Raw genomic sequence first — 25573 nt, forward strand, 5'->3', positions numbered from 1 at the left:
TATCTGTTTATATTTTCCCCAGAAATATTCATAAAAATTATTAGTTTACTAGCTTATATTTCAACAATTAATCTTAAAATATTTGTATTTTTTTTCCTTTAGCTTTATGCAGCCATAATTGTTCAGGTATTTCCATTAAGGGAGAGTTTATGGCCTTGATGAACAAAGTGTAGAAAACATGATTTGGAATGCTATCCCTGGAAGATACGCTTCCCTTAACTGCTGCTGCATGGGCAGTTATAATTGAACAGGGACCTACAACGTGACCTTGCTCCCACCTCCTTAGCTATAATTGGTTAAAGCCAATGAGTTTTTAGGTGTTGTCTTTCACTAATCAGAAAAAAGCAAAACAAAACAAAACAGTGAGTATAGTCTGTCTGCATTGCATTGAGAGCTTATAAAAAGCCACAGTGGAGTGCATATTAATAAGAACCAAAGTCAAGTACAAGTCAAAAAAATCAGGAAAGCAAAATTATGTGTGTAAAGAAATCTACTCTACAGGGACAAAGATGCAGCATCTACATAGAGAAAGGCAGGGGTTAGAGACTATATGGTCTAAGGCTATGCAGTTTTTCTCTGTTCCAGGTAAATTTTCTCTTGGCCAAAATCAAATTATTTTTTATGTTTATGATACTGATATTTTAAATAAACCCTACCCATTGATTTGAGTTTTCTTTTTTTGATATATTTACCACCAGATTTATACTATTTTACAATTAAATGAAATTACAATTTGATTAGATTTACATGAAAAGCAGTGATTTCTATACCACTTTCCAGCAGCAATGGTCTTAGTACACATAAAATAGATGGGCATGGGGTTAAGAATTTTCAGAATAAAAATGCTGATTTAAGAGAAAAAAAGCACTGTGGCAGCAGTAAGATAAATTCAAAACAACTCAAAAAAAGGTAATATAGGACATATGAACTGTACTGAATAAGAGAAATTAAGATTTAATTTTTTAAATTTATATAAGTATTACTTTTATTATGAAAAATAACAAGTATCTAAAATCTAAAGAAATCATTAAGACTATAGCAAATTAGTCCAGTGAGATGTGACAAAAATTCACATGTGGTAAATGATTATTCTTCCTTTTATTTCTGTTTAGAATTACTAATTTTGAGGTACAAGATTCTCTAACAATTTGAGACTTAAATAAGAAAAAGAAGCAGAGGAAGAAGAGGAGGAAGATTATATACCCAAGGCAGGATCTATAACTTGGACTCTGTGACTTAGGTAGTTAGTAAAACTCTTGAAAATGACTGCAAATAATTTTTTTCCTGAGGAATGAGTATATAAATTTTATCAGAATCCTAAGTGCTCCACCTCCCAAAGATAAAAACATTGACAAATCCGGAAGTCAAAATTGTATTTCATCCTGTTATCATTCTTTTCTTGATTCTTGGAAATTTAATACTGGTGAAATACTTCTTGATGATCAATTTATTCCCAATACAGAGATATAGTAGTTTCTAACAAGAGGTTGTCTTTTCCCTTCTTTATGGTTACTCTTTAATTTGATGGCCTCTATTACCACCTAGCAGCTCTGAATTTTACTCTTCTTATTCTTCTTGCAATTCTTACTTCTTCTATATTCCTTTTTCTACACTACACCTATATTTACATTTCTTCCACATGATCCTTTGCTTTATTTTTATACTTGACACTTCTAACTTCTTGTTTACATTTAATTCACAATTTTATCCAAAGAGAATTCCCTGATATTAAAAAACAAGATTTTGGCAACCTGGACTTTTGTTAATTAGCTGTGTGGACTTCATTTACTAGCTGTTAATTAGCTGCATGGACTAGATTAAACTTTTTGCATAGAAACCAAATACACTATAACAGTGAACCAATAAAATCTGTAACAACAATAACAATAATAGGAATAAAAACAAAATACAAAGAACATGCGAGAGCTAAGAAGTTCCTACTCATACAAAGGTTGAAGTCCTTTGTCTTTAATTTAATTGTTTAAATCTCACCAGCAAGTGGAAGTACCTGTGCAAGATAATAATGTTAAATCTCTGGTATGACATTATTTAACTATACAGGCTTAAATTTTCATATTACTATGGTGTAGAGCATCTTCTTTAATGTCTTGATATTATTTCAATAAGTTTATTTGACAAATGGTAAGTACATTCCAGGTATGCAAGTATGTGGGGTGTTATTAATTTACAAATTTCCTTTTGCAATATTAATTTTAGTTTTAATATTCTTTAGATGACCTAGTCTCCATCATTTTTATCTAATTTCAGTGGGGTGTTCACTGACAACACTCTTAGCAAAGTATCTTTGCAGATTCAAGTTGACCATAGCATAGAAACTTTATTTCATTATTAGGTTAGAGAACCAGCCTGGATTTTTCTTTAAATCATACCTGTGCATATTTTTATAATTATTACTTTCATGCCAAATCAATTTTAAGTATATTCCCATGACACTGTTTCAGTTTAGCCAATGTCCTATAAATAGTGACCATATTTAAAATTTAAAAAATAATATTAAGAAACAGGTACTTATCTTGAAAAATAAATATAAATTTTGGTAAAAAATTAAAATTTAAACAATATTATAGGCTGAATATATGGAAGATCATTTATTTATACTAAAGGATATCCTTTCTCTCTAGTTTTAATTCAAGCCTAAATTTGAGCTTTAAATTAATATGAGGAAATAGGCTCCCAAAAAGTAATTTTTTAGTGACCAGTAAATTATCATAATCATCTATAAGGTGATTTTAAAAAAGAGTGCAAAATATAAAGTTACAGTGGTCTGAAATGGATAAACATTCCATAGTTCTTCTAACATGCTGTAAAATGCATGTGACTTGGATGTGAGTGAACCTAAACAGAACCAAGAAAGGATGTCTCTGAGTAATGCAGCAGGGGTGGGCAAGATTTTATAGTTTGCTAGTTTGTATTATTGTCCAGATTATTTTTATAAAAAGTAAGGTTTATGATAAGATAAATTAATACAAGAAATTTTGAAAATAGCAGTTGTCTTTATTCTAGCCACCCAGCCAAAATGATAAACTGGTGTATAAGGAATGTTCCTGTGATAAAAGACATAGTGAGTGGCAGGCAGTGGTGGAAATGGGGGCAGCATTAAAATCTACTTATTTTGTCTGTATTAAGTTCAACAGCCCCACTCCATCCTCCCCTGCTACTCAAGTTTCACATGTGCTACCACTACTCAGTGAGCTAAACTATGGGTCTCCCCAAGTATACAAAGGCAGCGCACCCTGGCGAGAGGGTCCTATGTGCTGCCCATCTCACCACAAAGGTCTCAGAGACTCTGAATTTTAGATGTGAGATAGGGTAGGCATCATCTAGTCTATGCCATATTGGAAAATGGATCATAAATCATGAGAGAGGTGTTGAGATGAATCAGGTTCACTAAACTGAATATCTGGCATTTGAATTTCATAAACCAGAAATTTTGGAGTAGGCATGTTTAGATGTACTCCTTTAGTTTCCCCAAGGTTCTGTACAATTACTACCAGTTACTAAAAACCCCACTACTCACATACTCTATTCTGTATGCAAGACTGAATTGCAAGTAAATGAGAATAAAGCCAAATTAAAATAAATATATTCAAGCTTTTAACCTTTTCCAGAAATGAGACATTCAATGACTTTGGTAATTTAGCTGTTCTTAACAAAATATTTAGGTCATGCTCCCTTAGAATGACTGGACTGGAGCAACTGGATGGGGACATTGCCAAGAAATTGGTGCTTAACTTCCACCTTCTTTTAGTTTTCTTACAGCTGTAAAAGCACATCACCACAAACTGACCTCTCAACCAATGCTTACTGCTTGTAAAAGCAGCCGTCCATTTACTCCTACCAAACTGTCTGTCGTCAAGTCAATGACTAGTTGCATGGTCAGACCTCATTATGGATTATCGCTGTGCTTATCCTACTTTTCCAAGGTTACTGAGCCTTTATTCTGACTTCTCTATTCTCTCCTAGTTCTGAAACCTGATAAGCTTCCAGATTTATAGAAAGAGGACTCAATGGTTCTCTCAGACAGAACCATTCCTTTCTATTCTTCTTTCAAGAATTTTAAAAAAATGTTTTTTTGTTGAGGGGCATAGGAAATAAAGTCAAATTACACAAAGAAGATTCAATATCATATCAACAAATGCAAACATGTACAGGTCATTAAAGTAATATACAGTTGTAACACAAAGAAACAAAAACACTCACATCTCTATCCAGAACTCTGCCAGTGCTGTTCAGGAGAAGCATTTGCTTAACAGGATCCAAGAGCACCCAATAATCCACGTTGTCCTTTAAAGAGAGTTCTATGGTGGGGTTTGGTCCACCAGCAGTCCCTTTGATCAGCATGTTGTCCACCAGAATGGTACCTGGAAACCAAAGAAAGTCATTTGAAAACCTACTCTACTTCTGTTCATTCTTTTCACTATTTCATTTTATTTTTATCATGTATCCAGAATTTTTTAAATTAAGAAGCACTGTGTTTAGCACTTAATGTACATTATTTTATTTAACCTTCACATAGTCCTGAGAGATAGATAATTATTTAACTTGTTTACACTACTATAGATATCCCACATTTTTAAACAAAAGTAATACGCTGGCTAATTTGCAAATCTATTGTGAAGTACAAATTATTCAACTTTATATTTGGTATGATACAAAAAAAATGTCCTGTTTCAAAAAGGCACAACATCTTTTTATTGTGCTATTTATAAAGGATATTTTGGGGGAGATGAAGGCGGGAGGCAGAGATTCAAACGCTTGGTGAGTTTCACCATCTATTTCTTATTTGCCTTTAACAACTTGAATCTGTTCCCCTCTCTGTCCATCACTTCTCACAAGTGTTATCACTGAATTTGATCCTGATCAAAAGAAAGTGTCTGGAAGAAGTGGTACTTCCATTCACTCAGGCTTGTGATAAGAAAAGAGATATCCCAACAATAAGAGCAAAGAAGAGATAAAGAAATAGCAGAGTTTCCCTTGGTAAGAACTACTTCTTTTTTTCTGTTATCTTGGGCAAATCCATAAAATACAAATCTTAATATAAAAGATAAAACCAACATACAGGCACACAATAGAAGCCATTCTTCTTTAAGACATGTATGAGGTACTGGAGTGGAGCAACACAGTATTCCAGAGTAACATTTGGATGCTTGCTTTCTTACAATTTTCTCAGTGAGCTGAACTGATGAATAAGAGCTCTACTTTTTCCTAACCTGTTAAAGATCCCATGCATTTTATAAATTGAACACAAGCAGCACTGATGCCATTCAGATCTCATTGCCCCCCATACAGCAATGGTCTCTTTTGCTAAACTAAATGCAACACAACTGAGGGAAATTGTTTTCAGCTGATTCATTTTGCTAAACTTACAGCATACAGAGGAAATGCAGTTATGTGAATACAATGTATGATCCTAGAGACATTAGGATAAATGGCATGTATATAGAGAACTCATTGCCTTGAGATACCAGGCAAAAATATGTAGGTAATCCATAAATTTGAATCTAGCCTGAAAAATAGTCATGCAAAATATATCTGCTGCATTTTCTTTGAAAATCAGCCTAAATGTTATATCATTGCATAATTACAAAAAACTGCAGTACTTTGGAAGATTTTTCCCAGCAAATATATTATAATAATAATCTATAATATTTTTCTATCATATAATTTATAATAAGCTTTATCTGCCTAGGGAATGTTGAGTGAACCATTGCTCTTTTGTAACAATAAATAATGTTTTAAACATGCCTATTCTCAGGTACACATATTTTTTTTCTTTTTTAAGATTTTATTTATTTATCTTTAGAGGGGAAGGGAAGGAGAGAGGGAGAGAAACATCAATGTACGGTTGCCTTTCATGCATCCCCTGCTGGGAAGTGGCCTGCAGGGAACTGGTTTGCAACCCAGGCATGTGCCCTGACTGGGAATCGAACCACGATTGTCTGGTTTGCAGGCCCGTGCACATATTTTTTTCTAAATGGAAGATTATTTTTTCTAATTTTTCACATACTAGTATACATACATACAAGTAAATACTAAATAAAGCTCATCTTTACTTTTTTTCTGAAATGGCAAACAAATAACCTACAGATAATTCATCAAAAGGAGAGATAATGATGGCTTGTTCTGATTTACAAATATGCTTAAGGGCTGAGTACATATCGGTTTACAAATATTTCACACAACTAAACTTTGAAAAAGTATTTAGCCTGTATTCAAATATCTAATTAACTAAGTGAATTTTTTTCTGATTAAAGAACAAAGAAATGTACAACAGGTAGGTCAAGTAACATTAACATTTATAACTTGAGTCAGTACATAATGTCAATAACAGCCGGTTTCTCTACAGTACCCACACACACTACACAGGCATACAGAGGGAAGGGGTGACAAACTCTCCTTCATAATGCAGATGAATTAAAACCAGAGAAGTCTGCAACAGCTATTTTTAATTTAATTTTTACTGTATTTTTTTCATTATGATCTTGCCCCCCCCAGCAATCACTACACTGTTCTTCATTGTCCGTGAGTCCTTTTTCCTTTTTGCTCAATCCCTCCATCCCCTCACCTCCCCACAACCAGCTGTCATCCTGGTCTCCATTTATGAGCCTGTCTCCATTTCCCTTGTCAGTTCAGTTTGTTCATTAGAGTCCACATATGAGTGAAATCATACAGTATTTGTCTTTCTCTGGCTGGCTTATTTCATTTAACATAATGTTCTCCAGGTCCATTCACACTGTTGTAAGTGGTAAAATTTTCTTCTTTTTTATGGTCAAGTAGTATTCCGTTATGTAAATGTCTCATAGTTGAGTAGATCTACTCATCTACTGGTGGACACTTGGGCTGCTTCCATAACTTGGTGGTTATAAATAATGCTGCACTGAACATGGGGTGCTTATGTTCTTTTGAATTTGTGTTTTGGGTTCCTTCAGCTATATTCCCAAAAGTGGGATTGCTAGGTCAAAGGGAAGATCCATTTTTAATTTTTTGAAGCATCTCCATATTGCTTTCCACAGTCGCTGCACCAGTCTGCATTTCTACCAAGAGTGCAAAAATGTTTCCCTTTCTTTTAAGCACTATTAAATCATTCAAATTGAAATGCTATGTGGGCTTGTATTTTATTTCAAGATTTTGTTTTTCATTTTATAGAGACAATCTAAATATTTTTTCTGTTATTGCTCTTGCCTCACCCTATTTTCTTCAATGATTGAAACTCAACTATAAATGTTTCTAGCACCAGTGTGTTGAAAAAGAAAGAGCTTTTCTTTTCTTTCAGAAAAATACTCCACTTACATTGCCAAAAACCTCTCAAGACTTTCATATGCCATGTCACTCTATACCAAAACTTTAGGTAAGAGAGAGAAGAGACAACAGCTAAGGGACACATGACGCTGGGGACAATCAGCACAGCAAAGAAAGTCATCAACAAAATGAAAAGGCATCCACTGAATGGGAGAACATTATTCACCAATGATACTTCTGATAAGGGATTAATCTCCAAAATACATTAAGAACTTATACAACTCAACACTAGGGGGAAAACAATCCAATTAAAAATGGGCAAAGAACCTGAATAGGATGTACAGATAACCAAAAAGGCATATGAAAAACTTCATCATCACTAATCATCACATATATGCAAATTAAAGCCACAGTGAGGTAACACCTAACACCTGTCAGAATAGCTACACAATCAGTAGATCAACAAACAAGTGCTGACAAGGACGTAGAGAAATAGAATTGTGTTTTGGCCCAATGATTCCACTTCTGGGAACATATTCTAAGAATCCTGAAATAGCAATTTGCAAGAATATAGGCACTCCTATGTTCATAGCAGAATTGTCTGCAATAGCCAAGATCTGGAAATAGCCCAAATATCCATGAGTAGATGAGAGGACACAAAAGCCACAGTACATTTGCACAATGAAATACCATGTAGCAGTAAAAAAGAAAGAAATTTTGTCTTTGTGACATCATGGGTAAACCTGGACATTATTATCCTAAGTGAACTAAGCCAGTCAGAGAAACACAAATACCATATGATCTTACTTATATGTACAATCTATGAACAAGATAAACTGACATAAAATAGAAATAGAGGCATGGAAACATGGAAAAGACTGACAACTGTCAGAGGGTGGAGGACTAGATGAAAAATGATAAAGGGAATAACCAAAGAATGTATATGTATAACTCACAGCGATAGGGAGAGCAGGGGCTGGAAGGCCCAGGTAAAGGGTGGGAATAAGGACATCTGCAATAGTGTCAACAATAAAAATAAAGAAAAAATGAACATAGTAGTTCACTATGGCTTGTCTGGACAACCCTGTCCTCCATTCTCCTCTCAGCATAATTGATGACACCAAGCTTAGGTTAACTGTAAGCCATGGAGCCTTCCCTCTGTTCCGCCACAGCAGTGGGGACTGTAACTTTCCACAGATCAAAGATTTCCAGATCTGGGCAGCTGATGTTCTAAGACAGTGCTGGTAAGTAGCCACCCAGCAAATTTGGGCAGATTGGGAGGACATTGTCCCCTTGCCTTCTCTCTATTTTGCTAACCTCCCATTTGTCCAGTAAAAACTTTCATTTCACCTCTTCCATGTGATATTTAAAATCCATTCCCATCCCCAATTTAATTTTTAAATGTAAAAACACAGGTAGATTAAAATAAAAGGATAGGATACACTAGGCAGCAATAATAAGAAAGTCAGATGTCTCTGAGAGTATAGCAGAGCCAGGACTGTTAATAGAGGTGAAGAGACATATTGTATGGAGAAAAGGAGATAGATTAATCAAGAGGTGTTAACTCTGAAGAGACTTGTCTTTTAGAATAGGTGGTACTCAAAATGAAATTCTCCTTACATAAAGATTTCCTTTCTTTATAATAAATTGCTACAATCAGAGTCAAGGAATTAAACTGATTTTGAGATCCATATCATAGATGTTAAGAGAGTTGTCCCTGAAATAAACAGTCTTAGGATTTTACCCTGGATCCACCATTTACCACCCATGTTTAATGGATAGATTACATGACTCTACTCACCTTCAATTTCGACAAAGTTTGTACCACAATAGATACAGTGTTTCTACCATAACATCATTTGTATGTATCTGAAAAAACTTGTGTTCTTATAACCAGAACAAAAACCAAAAAAAAACCCACAATAAAAATATCAATACTAACACAACTAAATATTTAATGATATCCTTACCAATTGTCACAGTCATTCAGTGTTTTACACCCTGAAATATTGGGGGTGTTGTGTTTCTTCAACATTTAGGTATTGAGGACCATTTGCTTCTAAGTAGAGACCTTTTCATCAAAATTGAGAATTCAATCTAGCCTTCTTCATTAATTTATTGTTAATTCTGAGAAATAACCATACAGCTTTCATTTGTACCCACAGCCTTTGCAGATTAACATTTTATAAAATATTGCCACTAAAGTAGACTCTACTTGTACTAAATAAAAGTACTGAGATAGATTTTCTGCCTTATTTCTACTATTTTACATAGCTAGTCTTTCATTTTAATTATGAGAAAAGTTTGTGCAGAACAGTTCAAGAAGACATAAATATACTGTAAAATAATCTACGAATAAGTACACTTTACTCTTTATGCTAACTTTATTCCCCTCCACCCATGTGTATAAGGAAGTACTGATTGCAGTCCTTTGTATGGAATAAAGACTTAAAAATTGTGAATTATAGTTATTGTTGCTGATGTGATTAACCACACTTTTGGAAGGGAAAGCATTTGGTGCTAACGCACAGTGACTCATTTTCAAATCAAGTCTACTGTTCTTGTCAAAGCGCTAGTGTTATCACGTTTGGTTAATGCATAGAACTGCCAAGAAATCTCCAAAAATTTATATAAACTTAAAGGACGTGAATTCAAAAGATTCATTCTAACAAGTTCGAAGTAGTGAGAGAATGCTTACTCGAGATAAAACCGTAACGAGAACCCCTTGTTTCCATAGCCTAGTTTTCCTACACTGCTTTCCAACTGATACACAACCCATCCAGCTGGCTATCACTAGGGAGTGATAAACTGCTCTTTCCACTTACTAACTTCAGCTAATTTTGACTTTTCTCATAGAAACCGAAATTAGAATTGATGGCTAGAATACAGTCTTTTTCAACAAACTTGTACCAGTAATAATCTTTAGACTGAACATGTTTTACTCATCTGCAGCCTATGTTTGGTTCTATTAGGATCTAAACACACATGCATGTACACACAGATACATATACATAACGTGTGCTATAGGAACTAAGTATATGTATACACATATGGTATAAATAATAATTGGATATTTAATCTTTTTTATGCAACAGTTATTCACTTATTCAAACTGGCAATTACAACACAAATGAATTACTCTCTAAAAATGCTGTGCAGGCAGCTCTGGGTAGGGGGGAGTCCATTGTCTTTCTAATTAACCTAATTATCAGGAAGCACGAAGAGCCAGTTCTACAGAAAGAGCAGAGAACCATTTGGGTTCATTCCAAACATTAAAGACAATGACTGTTTACAGAACCCACCACTTATTGCTATAAAATAATTAATCAAACATATATAATATTAGGAATTGTGTAAAATTTGTCACAACAATCTTTCCCCAGTTTAAGCCAGGAGTGTTTATTGCTTTTACTTGCATGTTACCCCCTGCAAATGAAACCATAAATGAAGCTCCTAAATTACAGTATTCAATGAAAACAAACTAAAATGTAAAAATGTAGGTAAGATGCAATTTCAGTGAGGTAAACAGGAAGCATAGCAATGATATAGTTGTTATTGTGTAAATTTTAGATTCTAAAATTAATATGTTGAAAGGAAAAAAAACTCTTTTTGTGCTCAAAGCCTCTCTATCTAAATATTCCAGGGCATTCCAAGAACTAGTTTCACTTTTCCTTGATTATAGTCTTGTGAGGCCACAAGCGTATGAGCAGGCTCTCTTATTCCTGAGTTCCTGACCCAAAGAAATTATGAAACGGTAAGTGTGCGTGTTGTAAAACACTTTGTTTTTAATATTGTTATGCATCAATATATCACGAATATAGCTCAAAGAGCAAAAGATCTAAGTTCAAAATTTTAGCCCCAATATTTTCTAACTTTGTGATCGTATGCAAGTTTCTCAGATTCTTATAATCAGTAATGTGCATTATTTTGTGGAATAAATAAGGTCATGTATGCAGGAAGGGGCATGTAGTTAGTTACTCAATAAATAATACTTTTCATCTTACTGCCACTGGCAGTTCACATAGACTAAAGCATAATAAAGGGGGTTATTCATTCTATTTTACTAAACTGGAAATATAAACCACTATATGTTAAAATATAGTGGTTTATAACTATATATAAATCACTATATATCACATTATAGTGGTTTATCACATTTTTATAACTATTCATAGAAGAAAATACAAATATAAAACTTACCTAAAACCCAACAGAAAAAAAAAAGACGACCATACTTATGCAAAACAGAATATAAAAGGGGAGGGACAACAGTTTATTCAGTTATCTCTCAGAACTCGTAATAAAGAAAAAGGCCATTTCTTTTGGGCAAAAATCAGTGAACAAGATAACAAGCAAGGGAAGTCATATTAGTGATGTGAAAATGCTTATTGACGTTTGCTTACTGTACCAGTTGGGCTAAATAGCAAAATATAAAACTCTAAGTGAATTATAGTGTATTCAAATTTAGGGATATGAAAATGATAAAAATTAATACTCTCATAATACTGCAAGATTTTATTTTTAGATCGTCAAATTAATGTAGTTGAAATAAAGAGAAAGACCATATTAAACTTTAAAAAATATAATTATAGAACGGCAGTTTCAAAATGAGCCAGATTTTGCTCATCTCCCATACACCCCCACCACTGAAAAGATTAGGACTCTATCTAATCAGGCAGCTGCTGCTTACAAAAATATGTCACTGCTAGATATTAGAAAAACAAAAATCATTGAACATACTCTTTTAAAATGTGTAGGTGGACTGAGTGATTTTTTTTAAAAGAAGCTAAAACGTTCTTCTTGAATAGGCTTCACTTCTTAACCTGTGGCTCCTTTAGAATCAATTAGAAACTTTGAAACATGGACTGTTCTTAAACTCTACAACAATAAATCAAATCTCTAGCAAGGCAATGATGACAGGTTTTTTTCCCATTTTTTAAAAGATTTTATTTATTTATCTTTAGAGGGGAAGGGAAGGAGAGAAGGAGAGAATTATCAATGTATGGTTGCCTCTCCTGAGTCCCCTGCTGGGAACTGGCCTGCAACCTAGGCATGTGCCCTGACTGGGAGTTGAACCGAGATCGTGTGGTTCACAGGCCAATGCTCGATCCACTGAGCTACACCAGCCAGGGGCTTTTCTGTTTTTATTTATTTATTTTTATCATTGTTCAAGTACAATTGTCTCCACTGTGGCGGGGGAAAGTGCCCACCATCACTTTCCCCCACCCCACTGGCCCCCAACACCCACACTCAATCCTTCCCTCCTTTGTCTTTGTCCATGGGTCCCTTATACATGTTCCTTGACAACACTTTCCCTTCTTGCCCCCTTTACCACCCTCCCCTTTCCCTCTGGTTACCATCAGTATGTTCTTTATTTTAATTTCTGGTTATATTTTGCTTGCTTGTTTGTTTGTTTTGTTAATTAGGTTCCATTTGTAAGTGAGATCATATGGTGTTTATCTTTCACTGCCTGGCTTATTTCACTTAGCGTAATATTCTCCACTTTTATCCATGCTGTTGCTAAGGGTAGGAGCTCCTTCTTTCTTTCTGCTGCGTAGTATTCCATTGTGTAAATGTACCAGTTTTTTTATCCACTCATTTACAGATGGCAACTATGCTGCTTGTAACACTTGGCTACTGTAAATTGTGCTGCAAATTTTTAAACAAAACTTCACTTGAGAGTGTAAATTTTCTTTCTTTAGTGAAATGTCAACTTAGGATGTTTTCATTGCTATTAGATGTGTGATTTAAAATAAAAGATGACACTAAGCTTTTATTTCTTTAAATATATTTTATTGGTTATACTACTACAGTCATCCTAATTTTCCCTCTTTTGCCCCCTCTACCTGGTGACCCCCTGCTTCCTCAGGCAATCCCAACACAATCATTCTTGTCTATGGATCCTGTGTATAAGTTGTTCAGCTACTCCATTTCCTATACTGTACTTTATATCTCCATGGCTATTCTGTAAGTACTTATTTGTACTTCTTAATTTCTTCACCTCTTCACCATTATTCCACACATCTCTTCCCACCTGACAACCAACAAAAACTCTCCAAATCCATGATTCTGTATCTGTTCTTCTTATTTGTTTAGTTTGTTTTTTAGGTTCAATCATTGATAGATATGTATTTTTTGCTATTTTATTGTTTATAGGTTTGATCTTCTTTTTCTTAAATAAGACCACTTAGCATTTCATGTAATAATGGTCTAGTGATGATGAACTCCTTTATTTTTTTCTTGTCTGGGAAGCTCTTTACCTGTCCTTTGATTCTAAATGATAGCTCTGCTATCAGTAAAACAATCTTGGCTATCAGTCACTACTTTTCATGACTTTCAATAGTTCTTACTGATCCCTTCTAGCCTGCAAAGTTTATTTTGAGAAATCAGCCGACAGACTTATGGAAACTCCCCTGTAGGTAACTAACTACTTTTCTCTTGCTGCTTTTAAGATTCTCTCTTTATCTTTAACCTTTGGCATTTTAATTATGATGTGACTTAGAGTGGGCCTCCTTGCATCCATCTTGTTTGAGACTCTCTGTGCTTCCTGGACTTGCAGGTCTATATCCTTCCCAATTCAGAAAGTTTTCCTTCATTATTTCTTTTTTTGTCCAAATAGATTTCCAAGTTCTTGCTATTCACATTCTAGCACCACTATAAAGAGAATGTTGGAATGCTTGAAGTTGACTCAGAGACTGCTTACAATATTCTTGTTTTTTTTGGATTCTTTTTTCTTCTGTTGTTCTCATTGGTTGTTTGTGTTTTTTTTCCCTCCTTATGTTCCAAATCATTAATTTGATTATCAGCTCCACTCACTCCACTGCTATTTCCTTTTAAGTTGCTCTTTATTTCAATTAGTGTGTTCTTTGTCTCTGACTAGATATTTTTTTATGCTATTGAGGTTTTTACTAAGTTCCTTGGGCATCCTTATAACCAGTGTTTTGAATTCCACACCTGATAGATTGCTTATATCCATTTCCTTTAGTTCTTTTTCTGGAGTTTGATATGTTCTTTTATTTTGGCCCTGTTTCTAAGTCTCCTCATTTGGGCAGCCTCCCTCTGTTTTATTCTATGTATTAGGTAAAGCTACTATGACTGCCTCTGTGACCTAATGTAGTAGGTGTCCTATAGGGTTCAGTGGTACAGCCTCCACTATCACTCATGCTGGGTACTCAAATTGTGCCCTTTGTTTGGGCTGAGTACACCCTACTCTTGTAGTTGAGCTTCAGTTGCTAGTGGCAGTCAATGGGATGGATTCATCCAAACCAGTCACAGAAAGGACTGGCTGTGACCACTGACCACCAATCTCTACCCTCCTTGGAGGATCAGCTGTGCAGGAGCAGGGTGGTGCTCTGATGTGGTCTGTAGCTGTCCACTGGATTGGCAGGCTCTGGGGTGTCCCAGGCGGTACAGGCCAAGGTCAGCTCCCATCTGCATTTTTCCCAGGGCCACCCTGCCTGGGCTTATAAAGCAATCTGAGATGGCTGCTACTGGTGCTGAGCTTGGAGATTCCTAGGTGAATCCAAGCTATGAATCTAGGCTGGCTGCTACTAGTGCTGCGTCTGTGGATACTTAGCCAGTAGTAGGGGCTGGGGCACTCTGAGGCCAACTGTTGTATGTTTGACAGGATTTAGGAAGTTGTAAAGCATGAGCCAAGACCAGGAATTTGTATGGGAAAGCACTGTTAACACCTGTAAGTTGGTGTTCACCAGATTTCCAGGGTGAGGCAAATAGTGTCAGCCAGCTTCCTGGAGCTTCATATATGGTACCTCCTGCTGGTTCTGCGTGTTTGTGTGGGGAGGGTTCACAAAGGGCACAATGGCCTCTGCCCATCTTTCTGTCTGGGAGAAAGCTGTGCCCCAGCTCTTGTCCTGATGACAGGCACTTCAGTTCTTCCCTGTATGCCACTGGTGCCTTTGAAGCTGCTACCCCAGTGCTGGAGCTCAGAGGGAATGAGTCTGAGTAAGTTCATGTGTGAGTTCTTTAAGAGGAACTGCCTGAGACTCCAGAAAATTCTTTCACCTGCTCAATACCTACTGGTTTTTGCAGCCAGAAGTTATGGGGACTTATCTTCCTGGTACTGGAAGCTTGTGCTGGGGGGCCTTGTGTGGGGCTGGGACTCCTTACTCCAGAGATATCCTTCCCAAAGCTTTGCCCACCACATGTGGATGTGAGACCATCCCATTCCATGTCACTGGCCCTCCTACTTAGTCTGAATGGATGTGGTTTCTTTCATTCCATAGTTGTCAGACTTCCATTCATTTCAGTTTCTGACAGTTCTGGGTGATAACTGTTCTATAAATTAGTTTTAATTTTGATACTGTTGTGCAGTGAGGTGAGCTATATTTTCCTATGCTTCTACCTCAAACAGAAGTCCCTAAGCTTTCCTAGACTAAGATTTTAAACAATATTTCAATGTTTAAATAATTTAATTTAATACATATATAAGTATGATTGATTAACTTGAGTTACTTAGCCATATAGAAAAAACACCTGTTTGATACATTTATCTAACCCCATTAGAAGTCTGAAGAGCTTATGTCAAATTTGTAAATGTAATTTAATTTACAGGAGTTTGATAATTAAAAATTGCACATAGAGTTAACAGTGTAGAGGAATAAAATTTGTTAAACTTATGAATAAAACATTAATAAAAACAAATGAAGGCATTTTCTCTTTTTTAACTAGTTTTCTGTATTTTATTTGTTATAGAAATAATACAAATTATGTTTAATTTATAGTAAAATATGTTTTGGATTTTAAATGTACCATTTAAATAAATCTTACTTGAAATTCAAGCAACTTCTCATGCATAGACAGCCTATGTGTTAAAAAATAAATAAGCGAAAGCACCTCATTTAATGCAAGGCTCACCAGAAGTGTATACTGAATAAAAAAAAAGTGTATAGTAAAAAGAAGTAGGGACACTTAAATCTCAAGCAACTTTTTTCGTGCATCAACAGCCCAGGTGTTAAACAGATTAAATAAGCAAAAGCACCTTATTTAATGAAAGGCCCATGGGAAGTATTACATAAAAGAAAGGGCACAGCAAAAAGAGAGGCAGAAGTGGAGGCAGAGAACTGGATGAAAGAAGGTAAAGGGATTAGCCAAAGAACATATATGCATGACCCATGGACACAGACAATAGTCTGGTGATGACTGGGCAGCAGGGAGTAAGGAGAAGGTGAGCAAAGGGGGAAAAGGGGTACATCTACAATAGCGTAAAAAGTAACATAAAGTTAAAAAAAGAAATAGGGGCAATATTACTGGTAGAAACAAATAAACATATCTTCTGACAACTTCACTTAATTTTTTATGTTTTCTGAGTTTCTGGTTGATTTAAAAGAAATTTATATTCTAGGAAGCAAAGTAGGTCATATGCATAGTCTTCTCCCATTTTTAATTTTGAATTTAGTTTGCGATAAATATTTCAAATATTTTACTCTGTAGACTGATTTGTATAATAATAGTGTGTTTTTTTTCAGTATCTCTGCAAGAGTTATGAGTGGTGATAACTCTAACATTAAATCTGTTTTCTCACCTCTAGAATTATTCAAAGAAACAAATACTATAAACAATAAGGTAAGGCTCTTTAATGACGAACAGTACTAATAAACAAAACATGTGAATCTTATGATTATACCAAATGTCAATTAAGAGTACATTACAGAAGAGCTCTGGCTATTGTGGCTCAGTGGATTGAGTGTCTGCCTGCAAACCAAAGGGTTGCCAGTTCGATTCCCAGTCAGGGCACATGCCTGGATTGCAGGCCAGGTCCCCAGTAGGGGGCACATGAGAAGCAATTACACACTGATGTTTCTGTCCCTTTTTTTTCTCTCTTCTTCCCCTCTTTCTAAAAATAAACAAATAACATCTTTAAAAAAGAATACAGGACATAAGAATAATTTATTTCAATAAGTAATTTCCCTCTGGAAGAAGTCATTTAAGTGGAGAACATATTTTACATATTAAATAATAATGCAGGGTTTTAAAGCAGACTTGTATTAAGACAGCAAAAGACTTTTTTTTATCATAATGCCTCTATAATAGAAAACTAAACTAGCTTCAGTTTGATTAATAAAGTGCCATAAACACACTCAAATGTTTAAAATTTTATTAAAAGGGGTACTTTTTAAAAACTTTCCTCTATATTATACTAAATAATATCAATTAAAAATTGATGTTATAATAGGTATAGGAAAATAGGCTCATCATACAAGAAGCTGATCTAAGTAAATTTAATTTAATATTCTTTGTAATTACTAATGAAATAAACTTTTTAGTTATATCCTTTTTTGCCAGTATAGACAATTTTCATTTTAAAAATTAAATAAACCAGATTAAATTAAATACTCTTCTTTAAAATTTTTAAAAGTTTATTTTATCTGCTTAGTTTGGATGATGAAAGTCAGAAACACTTTATGTATTGAAGGAGCTATTTTAAACCCCAGAAACAGTACATTTTCATAACCTGTTTTATCCTGGCACTTTCAAGTTGTTCATTTTGAAGAATCCACTATTAACCAGAGATCTGCTTAAAAGTTATTGCCCAATTTTTACATTCAGGTTAGTAGCATTATAAATAAGATTAAAAGTTGTATAAGGTAAACTAAGAGTATAACAAAACTATAATTTTGCAATATTATTACCCCCCAGAATACTAATAGCTATTTCTGCATAGAAAAGATGCTTTCAAAGGAAAACAAACAAACAAACAACAAAACCTATCAGGTTAATAAAAACCAAAGAGTAAAAAAATAAGTTCTTAATTTAAAATTGCTCTATTTCATAAACTGATAGGTTCACCAGTGTCCTTGCATAGTATTAATAAAGATTGTAGATTATGATGAAGATTGTAGACAGCTCAGTTTTAAACAAACAAACAAACAAACAAACAAACCTCCTTCTCCGAAACAAAACATTTTGAAAGCTGGTCAAATTTACAGGCATTCAAAGAAGAACTTAAAATAAACTGTTAGGCACAGATATCAGTATAAACAAAAGATGCGTTTGGAAGGAGAATAAATTTGGAAGAGTGAAATGATCATCACACTGAGACAAAAGGTAGAGAAGGAAGCATTTTGGGGCCACAAGTTTGAATTAGTGAGGGGCTGGCTTTGTGGTGGGTCATTTGACTGAGAAGTTCTCGGTCAGCCTGCGGGTCCTGTGGAGACGCTGGCAGAGAGAGGGCAGTGGTAGTAGGCAGAGGGCAAGCCGAGGTGGTTAGACTGGCATCTGAGTTTTCTTGTAGGTATTTTTGTGTGCCAGCCCAACTTGGGAGACTTTCATGAACTAAGACCAAGACCTTTCTAGCCTTTTGCTTTGTATTTGTCAAATATTCCATGAAGACAATAGTTTTAAAGAATAAAGCTGATAATTTATAGCTTGTTCTTTTAATGCTAATTAACCAACCTTTTTGAAATTAAAAAAAATTATAATGCTAAGTTTACTCAAATTATAAAATTTAGTTATCAAAGAATTACTCTATATTGGTGAAACTGCTTTGTCAGTCACACCTCAGCTTGGTAAACTACATATGGTTCCTACATTTTACTCTGTTGTACATACAACTTACATCTGGGATACATGTAAGATTATGCTTCCCAGCAAAACCAATATAAACTATTTGATCTTCATTCCTTCAGTATCATTTTCATCACCGTCACTCAATTATTGTGGTCATGCAATAATTTAATGCATGAGTGTTTTTCTTTGACAAAAGTCCAGTAAATCATATTAGTCATCAATTTATTAAGGTTAAAATACATGATACATTTTATTTCTCAAATTTAGCAAAAATGTGTCAGGTAAGAAAGACTTTAAGAAAATTTAAATGATTATAAACTTAGTCATGAAAATGTATGCGTGCATTTTCTCTGAATTTTGGATTTTTTAAATTATATTTGAAAAATTAACCTCATAGTATTACCCACTATAATATGGTCACGGACATAGACTCAAGACTAGTCCACATACACTTGAACTACTCTTTTCTTTGTTCACTAATATGAGCCCACTACCACTTACTTAGCTGTTACAGCAAAATGCTACAAAGATTTCTTGTAGTGTACTCACAATTTGCACTTAATCACTGAAACCAGGGAAAAATAGTTCAAGAAACAGCGCATCCTTTCATTCACACTTGGCGTGGACTTAACCTCAGCTACATGAGAGCACAGAGCAAGGCAGAGACAAATGAAAGAGAAAATTTGGGTTCTCCATAAAAGGAAATGTGAAAATCCATCAGCTGTCATATCATTTTACTCCCTAAAGGTTAATCACTATTAGTGTTCCTCATATAAAGTAATATTAAAAAAAAAAGAAAACAAGGGACAAGTAGAGGTTGATTTTAAGGTAAAGCGTAACTGCTGCAGTCTCAATTTAGTAACTGTCAGGAGACCTAATTTGTTAATCACAGTTGCCTTCTCCCAACTCTCATTCCATCTTCTCCTTATCTTTTCTAAGTGCCTCAGCTGAATAGTTTTTTTTTCCTTGTAGAATGACACAAATATCCATTCATGTATGATCTGTATCCTTGGTGGACTTGTGTTTAATGGCTTGCTACAAGTTTCCATTGCTCAGACTTCAGAGAAAGCAAGAAGGGGCATCTTAGTCAATCTCCTGGGTTTATATCGGGTCATTTGCCTCCCTTGTCCTTATTGTATTTGCCTGAGGTCATCATCAAGACGAATAATCCCCAGCTAGTACAGAAAATACTTACATTGGTAAGAGATTCAGTAGCATGAGGACTTCACAAATGGCCAGGTGACATGCTGAGCTTGGAATTCATCTGCAACACAACTAAGTTTCTTGATGGAAACATTCACCCCCTGGCTGTAGAAATTCAAATTCCATTCATACAAGGTCTCAGAGTAAAAAGCAAAAATTTGCTGACCTCTAATTTAAATCATATGCCAACCTACTATAGAAGAACAATGCAAACACATGGTAAATCATTTCCTAGCTATCCCTAATCTGAGAATTCAGTAGCATATCCCACCATCCTGGCAAACTAGTATTTCTGGGGAACAGAACATGATGGTAACACCATTGGAAAATTCCATGGATGTGGGCTCTTGGCTATCTTTGTTTGTCTTGGCATGAATCTCCTTGTTGGAAATAAGGTTGTATTGCCACCATAAAATGGTAAAGTCAATGACAAAAAGGCACATTCTGCACACAGGAATAGCGCTTCATGTGGAAACACTGCAGGCAAGTAATGCAAAAATTGATACTGAAGAATATGTTGTATTTTCCATGAGAAAAACACATCTGTGCCACTGGATAGCCCGCTGGTTTCCTTGAGGAATGACACCATATTAGAAACTCACATTTGGCCTCTGTTGCTGCAAAGCTGAACATTTACTAATACAGGTAGCCAGGCCAGCCTTAGTGAAACTGCCTTGTTGAGCCTATGAATTAATCATCCCTGTCACTATGGTCACTTTGTACATGCAGTCATTTCTTTATTCTAATTAAGATCAGAAAGCCACATCCCATTCTGCATCCTTCACTACCCTTCCCAATCTACACAGAAGAGTATGTAGAGCTCCTCAAGGATGCTGCATGATCCCTTTACTAATACATTGTTAGACCTCCTTGCTCTGTATGTCCTCTGGGAACTCTTGAAGGGTATGGATAAATGGTGGCTTATCAGGGCATACATAAAAATAAATCCATTTTGCTTTTTCATCACCCTGAACTTTTATAATCCTTCTTTAAAGTAGTGCTTTTCCAATTTAATGTGTATACTAATCTCCCAGGAATCTTGTTAAAACTATAAATTCTGATATTGTTGATATATTTAGTATTTGTGGCATATGTTCTTGTTGACATTGATATTGCTTGCCTGTATATTCTACTTTAAGTAAATAAGGTTTATCACAATTATTCTCAAAGTATGATTCCCCAGGCAGACTACCAATTGCATTTGGGAACTTTTTAGAAATCCCTATTTGTGCCTCAATCTTAGAGTATCAAACTGCACACCTGGAAGGTAGGGGGTAGGAATCTGTGCTTCACCAAAATAACCATGTGACTCTGACACTTACTAATGTTTGAGAACCCAGTTACATAATAGGCTGGAAAAGTTTAGCTATTTCTATCTCATTAAGTAAGTGTAAGTTACCATTGAGATCTGGCTTCAATTAGCCAGTCTAGCAGATTATTTCTCAGCACTTCTCAGTGTGATAACCAACACATTACACCTTGAATCCAGGGTGAATTTACTCAAGAAAAAGAAGTCAGCACAAGATAATTTTACATTTCATTTTCTATTATCTAACCCCTTTAGAATTAACTCCCATATTGCTCTCTAGTCAATGTTCTCACCTGTTTTGGTATACAGTCTGTCTTGTTTTGAAGAGGGTTTTATTTTTGTATTAGAGCCATCCAGAACTAACATTTCTTTTTTTAAATTTTAATTGTTGTTTAAGTACAATTTTCTGCCTTTTACTACATTTCTTATGGGACTAGAGGCAATGAGGGGGTGGTCAGTGTGGGTCCTAAGAATCTTTTCTCAATTTGTGAGGAAACTGTTCATATACAGTCTGTGTACAGCTATTAGGCAGAGAAGACATGACCCCCTAGGGGTTAGAGAAAGAGGGAGGCATCAGCTTCACCGACCAAAGGGGCTCATGGAATTCAGAGGTTCAGAGTTTTCAACCTCATCATAATTCCTTCATGTTTTATGTCTCTAAATCTCTTTTCCCATTCAGTGCTATTGTGTTGGCTTAAGAGAGTAGAAAGTTGGAGAACTGAGGCATATCTGCACCTCTGAAACACAATTACAACACAATGGAGGGCTCCTTCAGGGCTTCCATGGAGACCTTCTAGATCTCCACATTTATTTTTATTGCATTTTATGCTGTTAACTTCACATTTTTCCTATCTATATGTCCTAGAGTTGTCCAGAAGAACCAAATATAATTATAATGACTACTATTGCCACAATGATTAAGTGCTTCAGTCATTTGCTTCCCAGAACTCTACACCTGTACTTCATCTCACACAATAAATGGCATTAGCTGCTTGCCATCTTCTCCCCCCAAACTCCAGGAAAAAGATAATCCCTGACTTCTTAGATACATGCACAGTTCAATACAAGAATCTCATTTCAAGATTCTCTTTTCTTGGGAACAATTCAAGTACTAATTACTGTATTAGTTGATATACTGACAAGAAGAAGATGCCACCCTCAAATGAGGCTACCTAATATAAATACATTTCTTTACTAAAGAAATACTTGACAGAAATGTGGATGAAACACAAGGAAACTATAAGGGGTAATGCCATGCACTGCAAAAACAATAGATTCCTAAGGAAAAGGTCACTGGAAAAACACAGAATCCAAAAGAAAATGTAAGAGCCACAATTAGAGAGGAGTAAGCCAGCCAGGGGAGAAGCTATGGGAGTATTTAAGAAACTTCATGCCTCTTTTTACTCTTCTTTCTCCCTGTCTTTACCTTGCCCATTGGTGGTAGCAAACAGTAAGTTAAGAGGGCTCAGGAGCCTTCTGATGTAATCCATGTAGACTACACAGGTGGAGATTTCATGTAACGGGCAAATGGTCTATACATGCACAGTGATTTTCCTCATATTAAGGCATCTGCCCTGAATACAACTTGTTAAGAAAATCTACAAATAGTAAATTATGGAGCATATTTCAGGTGGAAATAGGAGACATTTTTAAAATAAAATTTGAGTGAGTGGCTTAGGGCAATAAGGAGCATATTAAGCATAACGCAGTTGTGGCATTTGACATTATCTAGTTGTAGCTTCCTTTATGTGTCCATGTAAAATCAGTTTGTCATTGTCCAATTTGGATTACCTGCTTCATTTCTATCTCTTGATATTCCCATTATTGGAACTGCAAACACCTTTTTAAACCTACCTTAACAAAAACTAATTTTTAGTTTCTATCAAGAACACTATTTTATTGTGAACAAAAAAATTTTGTACAAATGAGCTTAGATCCTATTGACAGTACATGTAGCATTATATAGTCATATAGCATTTAGCTCTAGTATGACATATACAAAGTCTATCCAGAAAAGAGTCCAGCGATTGTTAACATAGCAAGAACAGTCTGCACAATATTGATCCAACCTGGCCACCAAGAAGAGTGGACTGGAATGCACATGCGTGAACAATGATCACTTCACTGTATTAGTCAGTGGGGGCAGTAGATGTCATTGAGTGAGCAAGTGTACTGTGTGGCTGTTGCATTCAAAATGACTGAGTGTGTAGAACAATGAATCTGCATCAAATTTTTCATTAAGCTTGAACATTTTTCCATGGAAACTATCTGGATGATTCAGAAGGTCACAGCTATGGGCAACTGGTGACTGGCAGCTTCATCACAACAAGGCTCCCTCTCATGTATGGTCTCATGCAGAGTTTTTTGGAGAAACATCAAATCATCCAGGTGACTCATCCCCTCTACAGCCCAGATTTGGCACCCTGTGACTTCTGAATTTTCCCAAAACTAAAATCACATTTGAAAAGGAAGAGATTTAAGACCATCAATGGGGCACCTGATGGTGATTAGAACTATATGAGGTCCTGAGGTGCCTACTTGGAAGGGATTTTGATGTGTCATTGTCCTATATACAATGCTTCTTGTTTCTTGTATCTTAAATTTTTTTCTTTATTTTTCATATGATATGGCTGAATACCTTCTGGAAAGACCTTATATGGCAAATACCACATTAAGTTCTTTTATTAAGAATATATAATATAACAACAGTGCTGCTATCCATTTAAAAAATAGCAGAGAATTATATCTTACCACTAAAATAGTTCCTTTGTTCTTCAGTGAGTATGCTTGGGTATCCTTACATGCCTGAGTATTAGACCTACTCCTGAATAGGGCAATGTATTCAGAAGTCTACAGGCTCACTTTTCTAGTGAATAAGCTAAGTATAACTCACTTTGGACCAAATTAGTTTGGCTGGCCACATATGGCATATACTCCAACATAAGAAAGCCTTTTTCTTAGCTGTAGCCAAATCCTCTATTACTTACTGAGTGGCCCAATAAAGTTTCCTTGTTCTCAAGGCTGATGATGAAAAATGACATTAATATAATGAAACGAAATACCCAATATGTGACTTGGTTGTGTTAGTAATAGAAAAAAATTTGCTTCGGAAAAAAAAAAAGATTAGCTCATACTTCCTCTTCCACAGCCTTCCCTCATGTGCTTTTGAACGTATTGTAGTCAGGCTTTCATCCCTATGTGCTACCAAGAAAGCTCTTGTCTATGTTACTAATGCCCTTCATACTTCTAAACTCAGTATTCAGTTCTCAATCTTCAAGTTACTTTATTTATCAGAAACATTTTACTCAGTTAATCACTCTCTTTTCCATATGCCTCTTTCATTCACCTTTCAGAACACTATATGCTACTAAACTATTTCTATATCATTTTTTGCTCAATCTTGGGCTCTCCTGCTCAGTCGTTCTTGTCTCTTATGACTTTATTCTTTGTATCTTCTTTCTTTTATTGCCTCATGCAGTCTCACCTTTATTTTTGACTCATGACTCCTAAATTTAAATCTCCAGTCCAGACCTCTGTCCTGGACCAAAACGCAGATTCTAACTGCCTCCTCCACAACTTTACTCATATGTCTAACAAGTAAATCAAATTGAGATCTGATCAAAATGCCCTCTGGATCTTTCTATGTACTTCTATACCTATGAATAATAGAAATATTTCTCATATTAGTTAAAAAAATCACCTTTCCAATTTTTCCAGGCAGAATTTTTATTAGTCATTGCTGACTCACTGTCCCTCAAGTCCCATATACATTTTGGAGAAAATATTATTATATACAATATATATCCAGATTTTATCTTTTTTTCTTAATTTCATTGTTACCAAGTTGGTCTGTGGCACTATTATCTCTTGCCTAGAGTTTAAAATAGTTTTCTAAATCATCTTCCTGTTTAAACTTTGCCCTGCCTCAGCCAGTTTTCAACACAACAACCAGTTACCCATTCAAAAGTAAGTCAACTTAAAACTTTCTAGGGGCTACTAATCTCCCTAATAATAAAAGCCAAATTCTTATTTGTTCTAAAATGCTTGTCTTTATTTTATTCTTTAACCACTAGTTTATAAGCTATTTCTCCAATACAGCAAGCACATTCCCAACTTTAGCACCTTTGCCTTAGATCGCCTTTCTAGAATCTCCTTTCCTGGAGACAATATACTTGCTCTTTACCACCTTCTGATTTGTGCTCCAAAATCAATGTCTCAATGAAGCTTCCTCTAACCATACATTGAATGACCTAATATACCCATATATATAACCCA

General features: G+C 35.2%; 1 protein-coding gene across 1 annotated transcript in view; it reads right to left on the reverse strand.

Moving 5' to 3' along the window:
- PCDH15 (protocadherin related 15) overlaps positions 1–25573 on the reverse strand; it is a 789434-nt gene that overhangs the window by 462540 nt on the left and 301321 nt on the right. The window contains exon 4 of the mRNA XM_053663991.1: positions 4222–4382. Within this exon, the coding sequence (XP_053519966.1) occupies positions 4222–4382 (161 nt within the window). The remainder of the gene's footprint in view (positions 1–4221; positions 4383–25573) is intronic.

Source organism: Artibeus jamaicensis, unplaced genomic scaffold (assembly GCF_021234435.1).
Source record: "Artibeus jamaicensis isolate MK-2021 breed Jamaican fruit bat unplaced genomic scaffold, CSHL_Jam_final contig_332, whole genome shotgun sequence".
Lineage (NCBI taxonomy): Eukaryota > Metazoa > Chordata > Mammalia > Chiroptera > Phyllostomidae > Artibeus > Artibeus jamaicensis.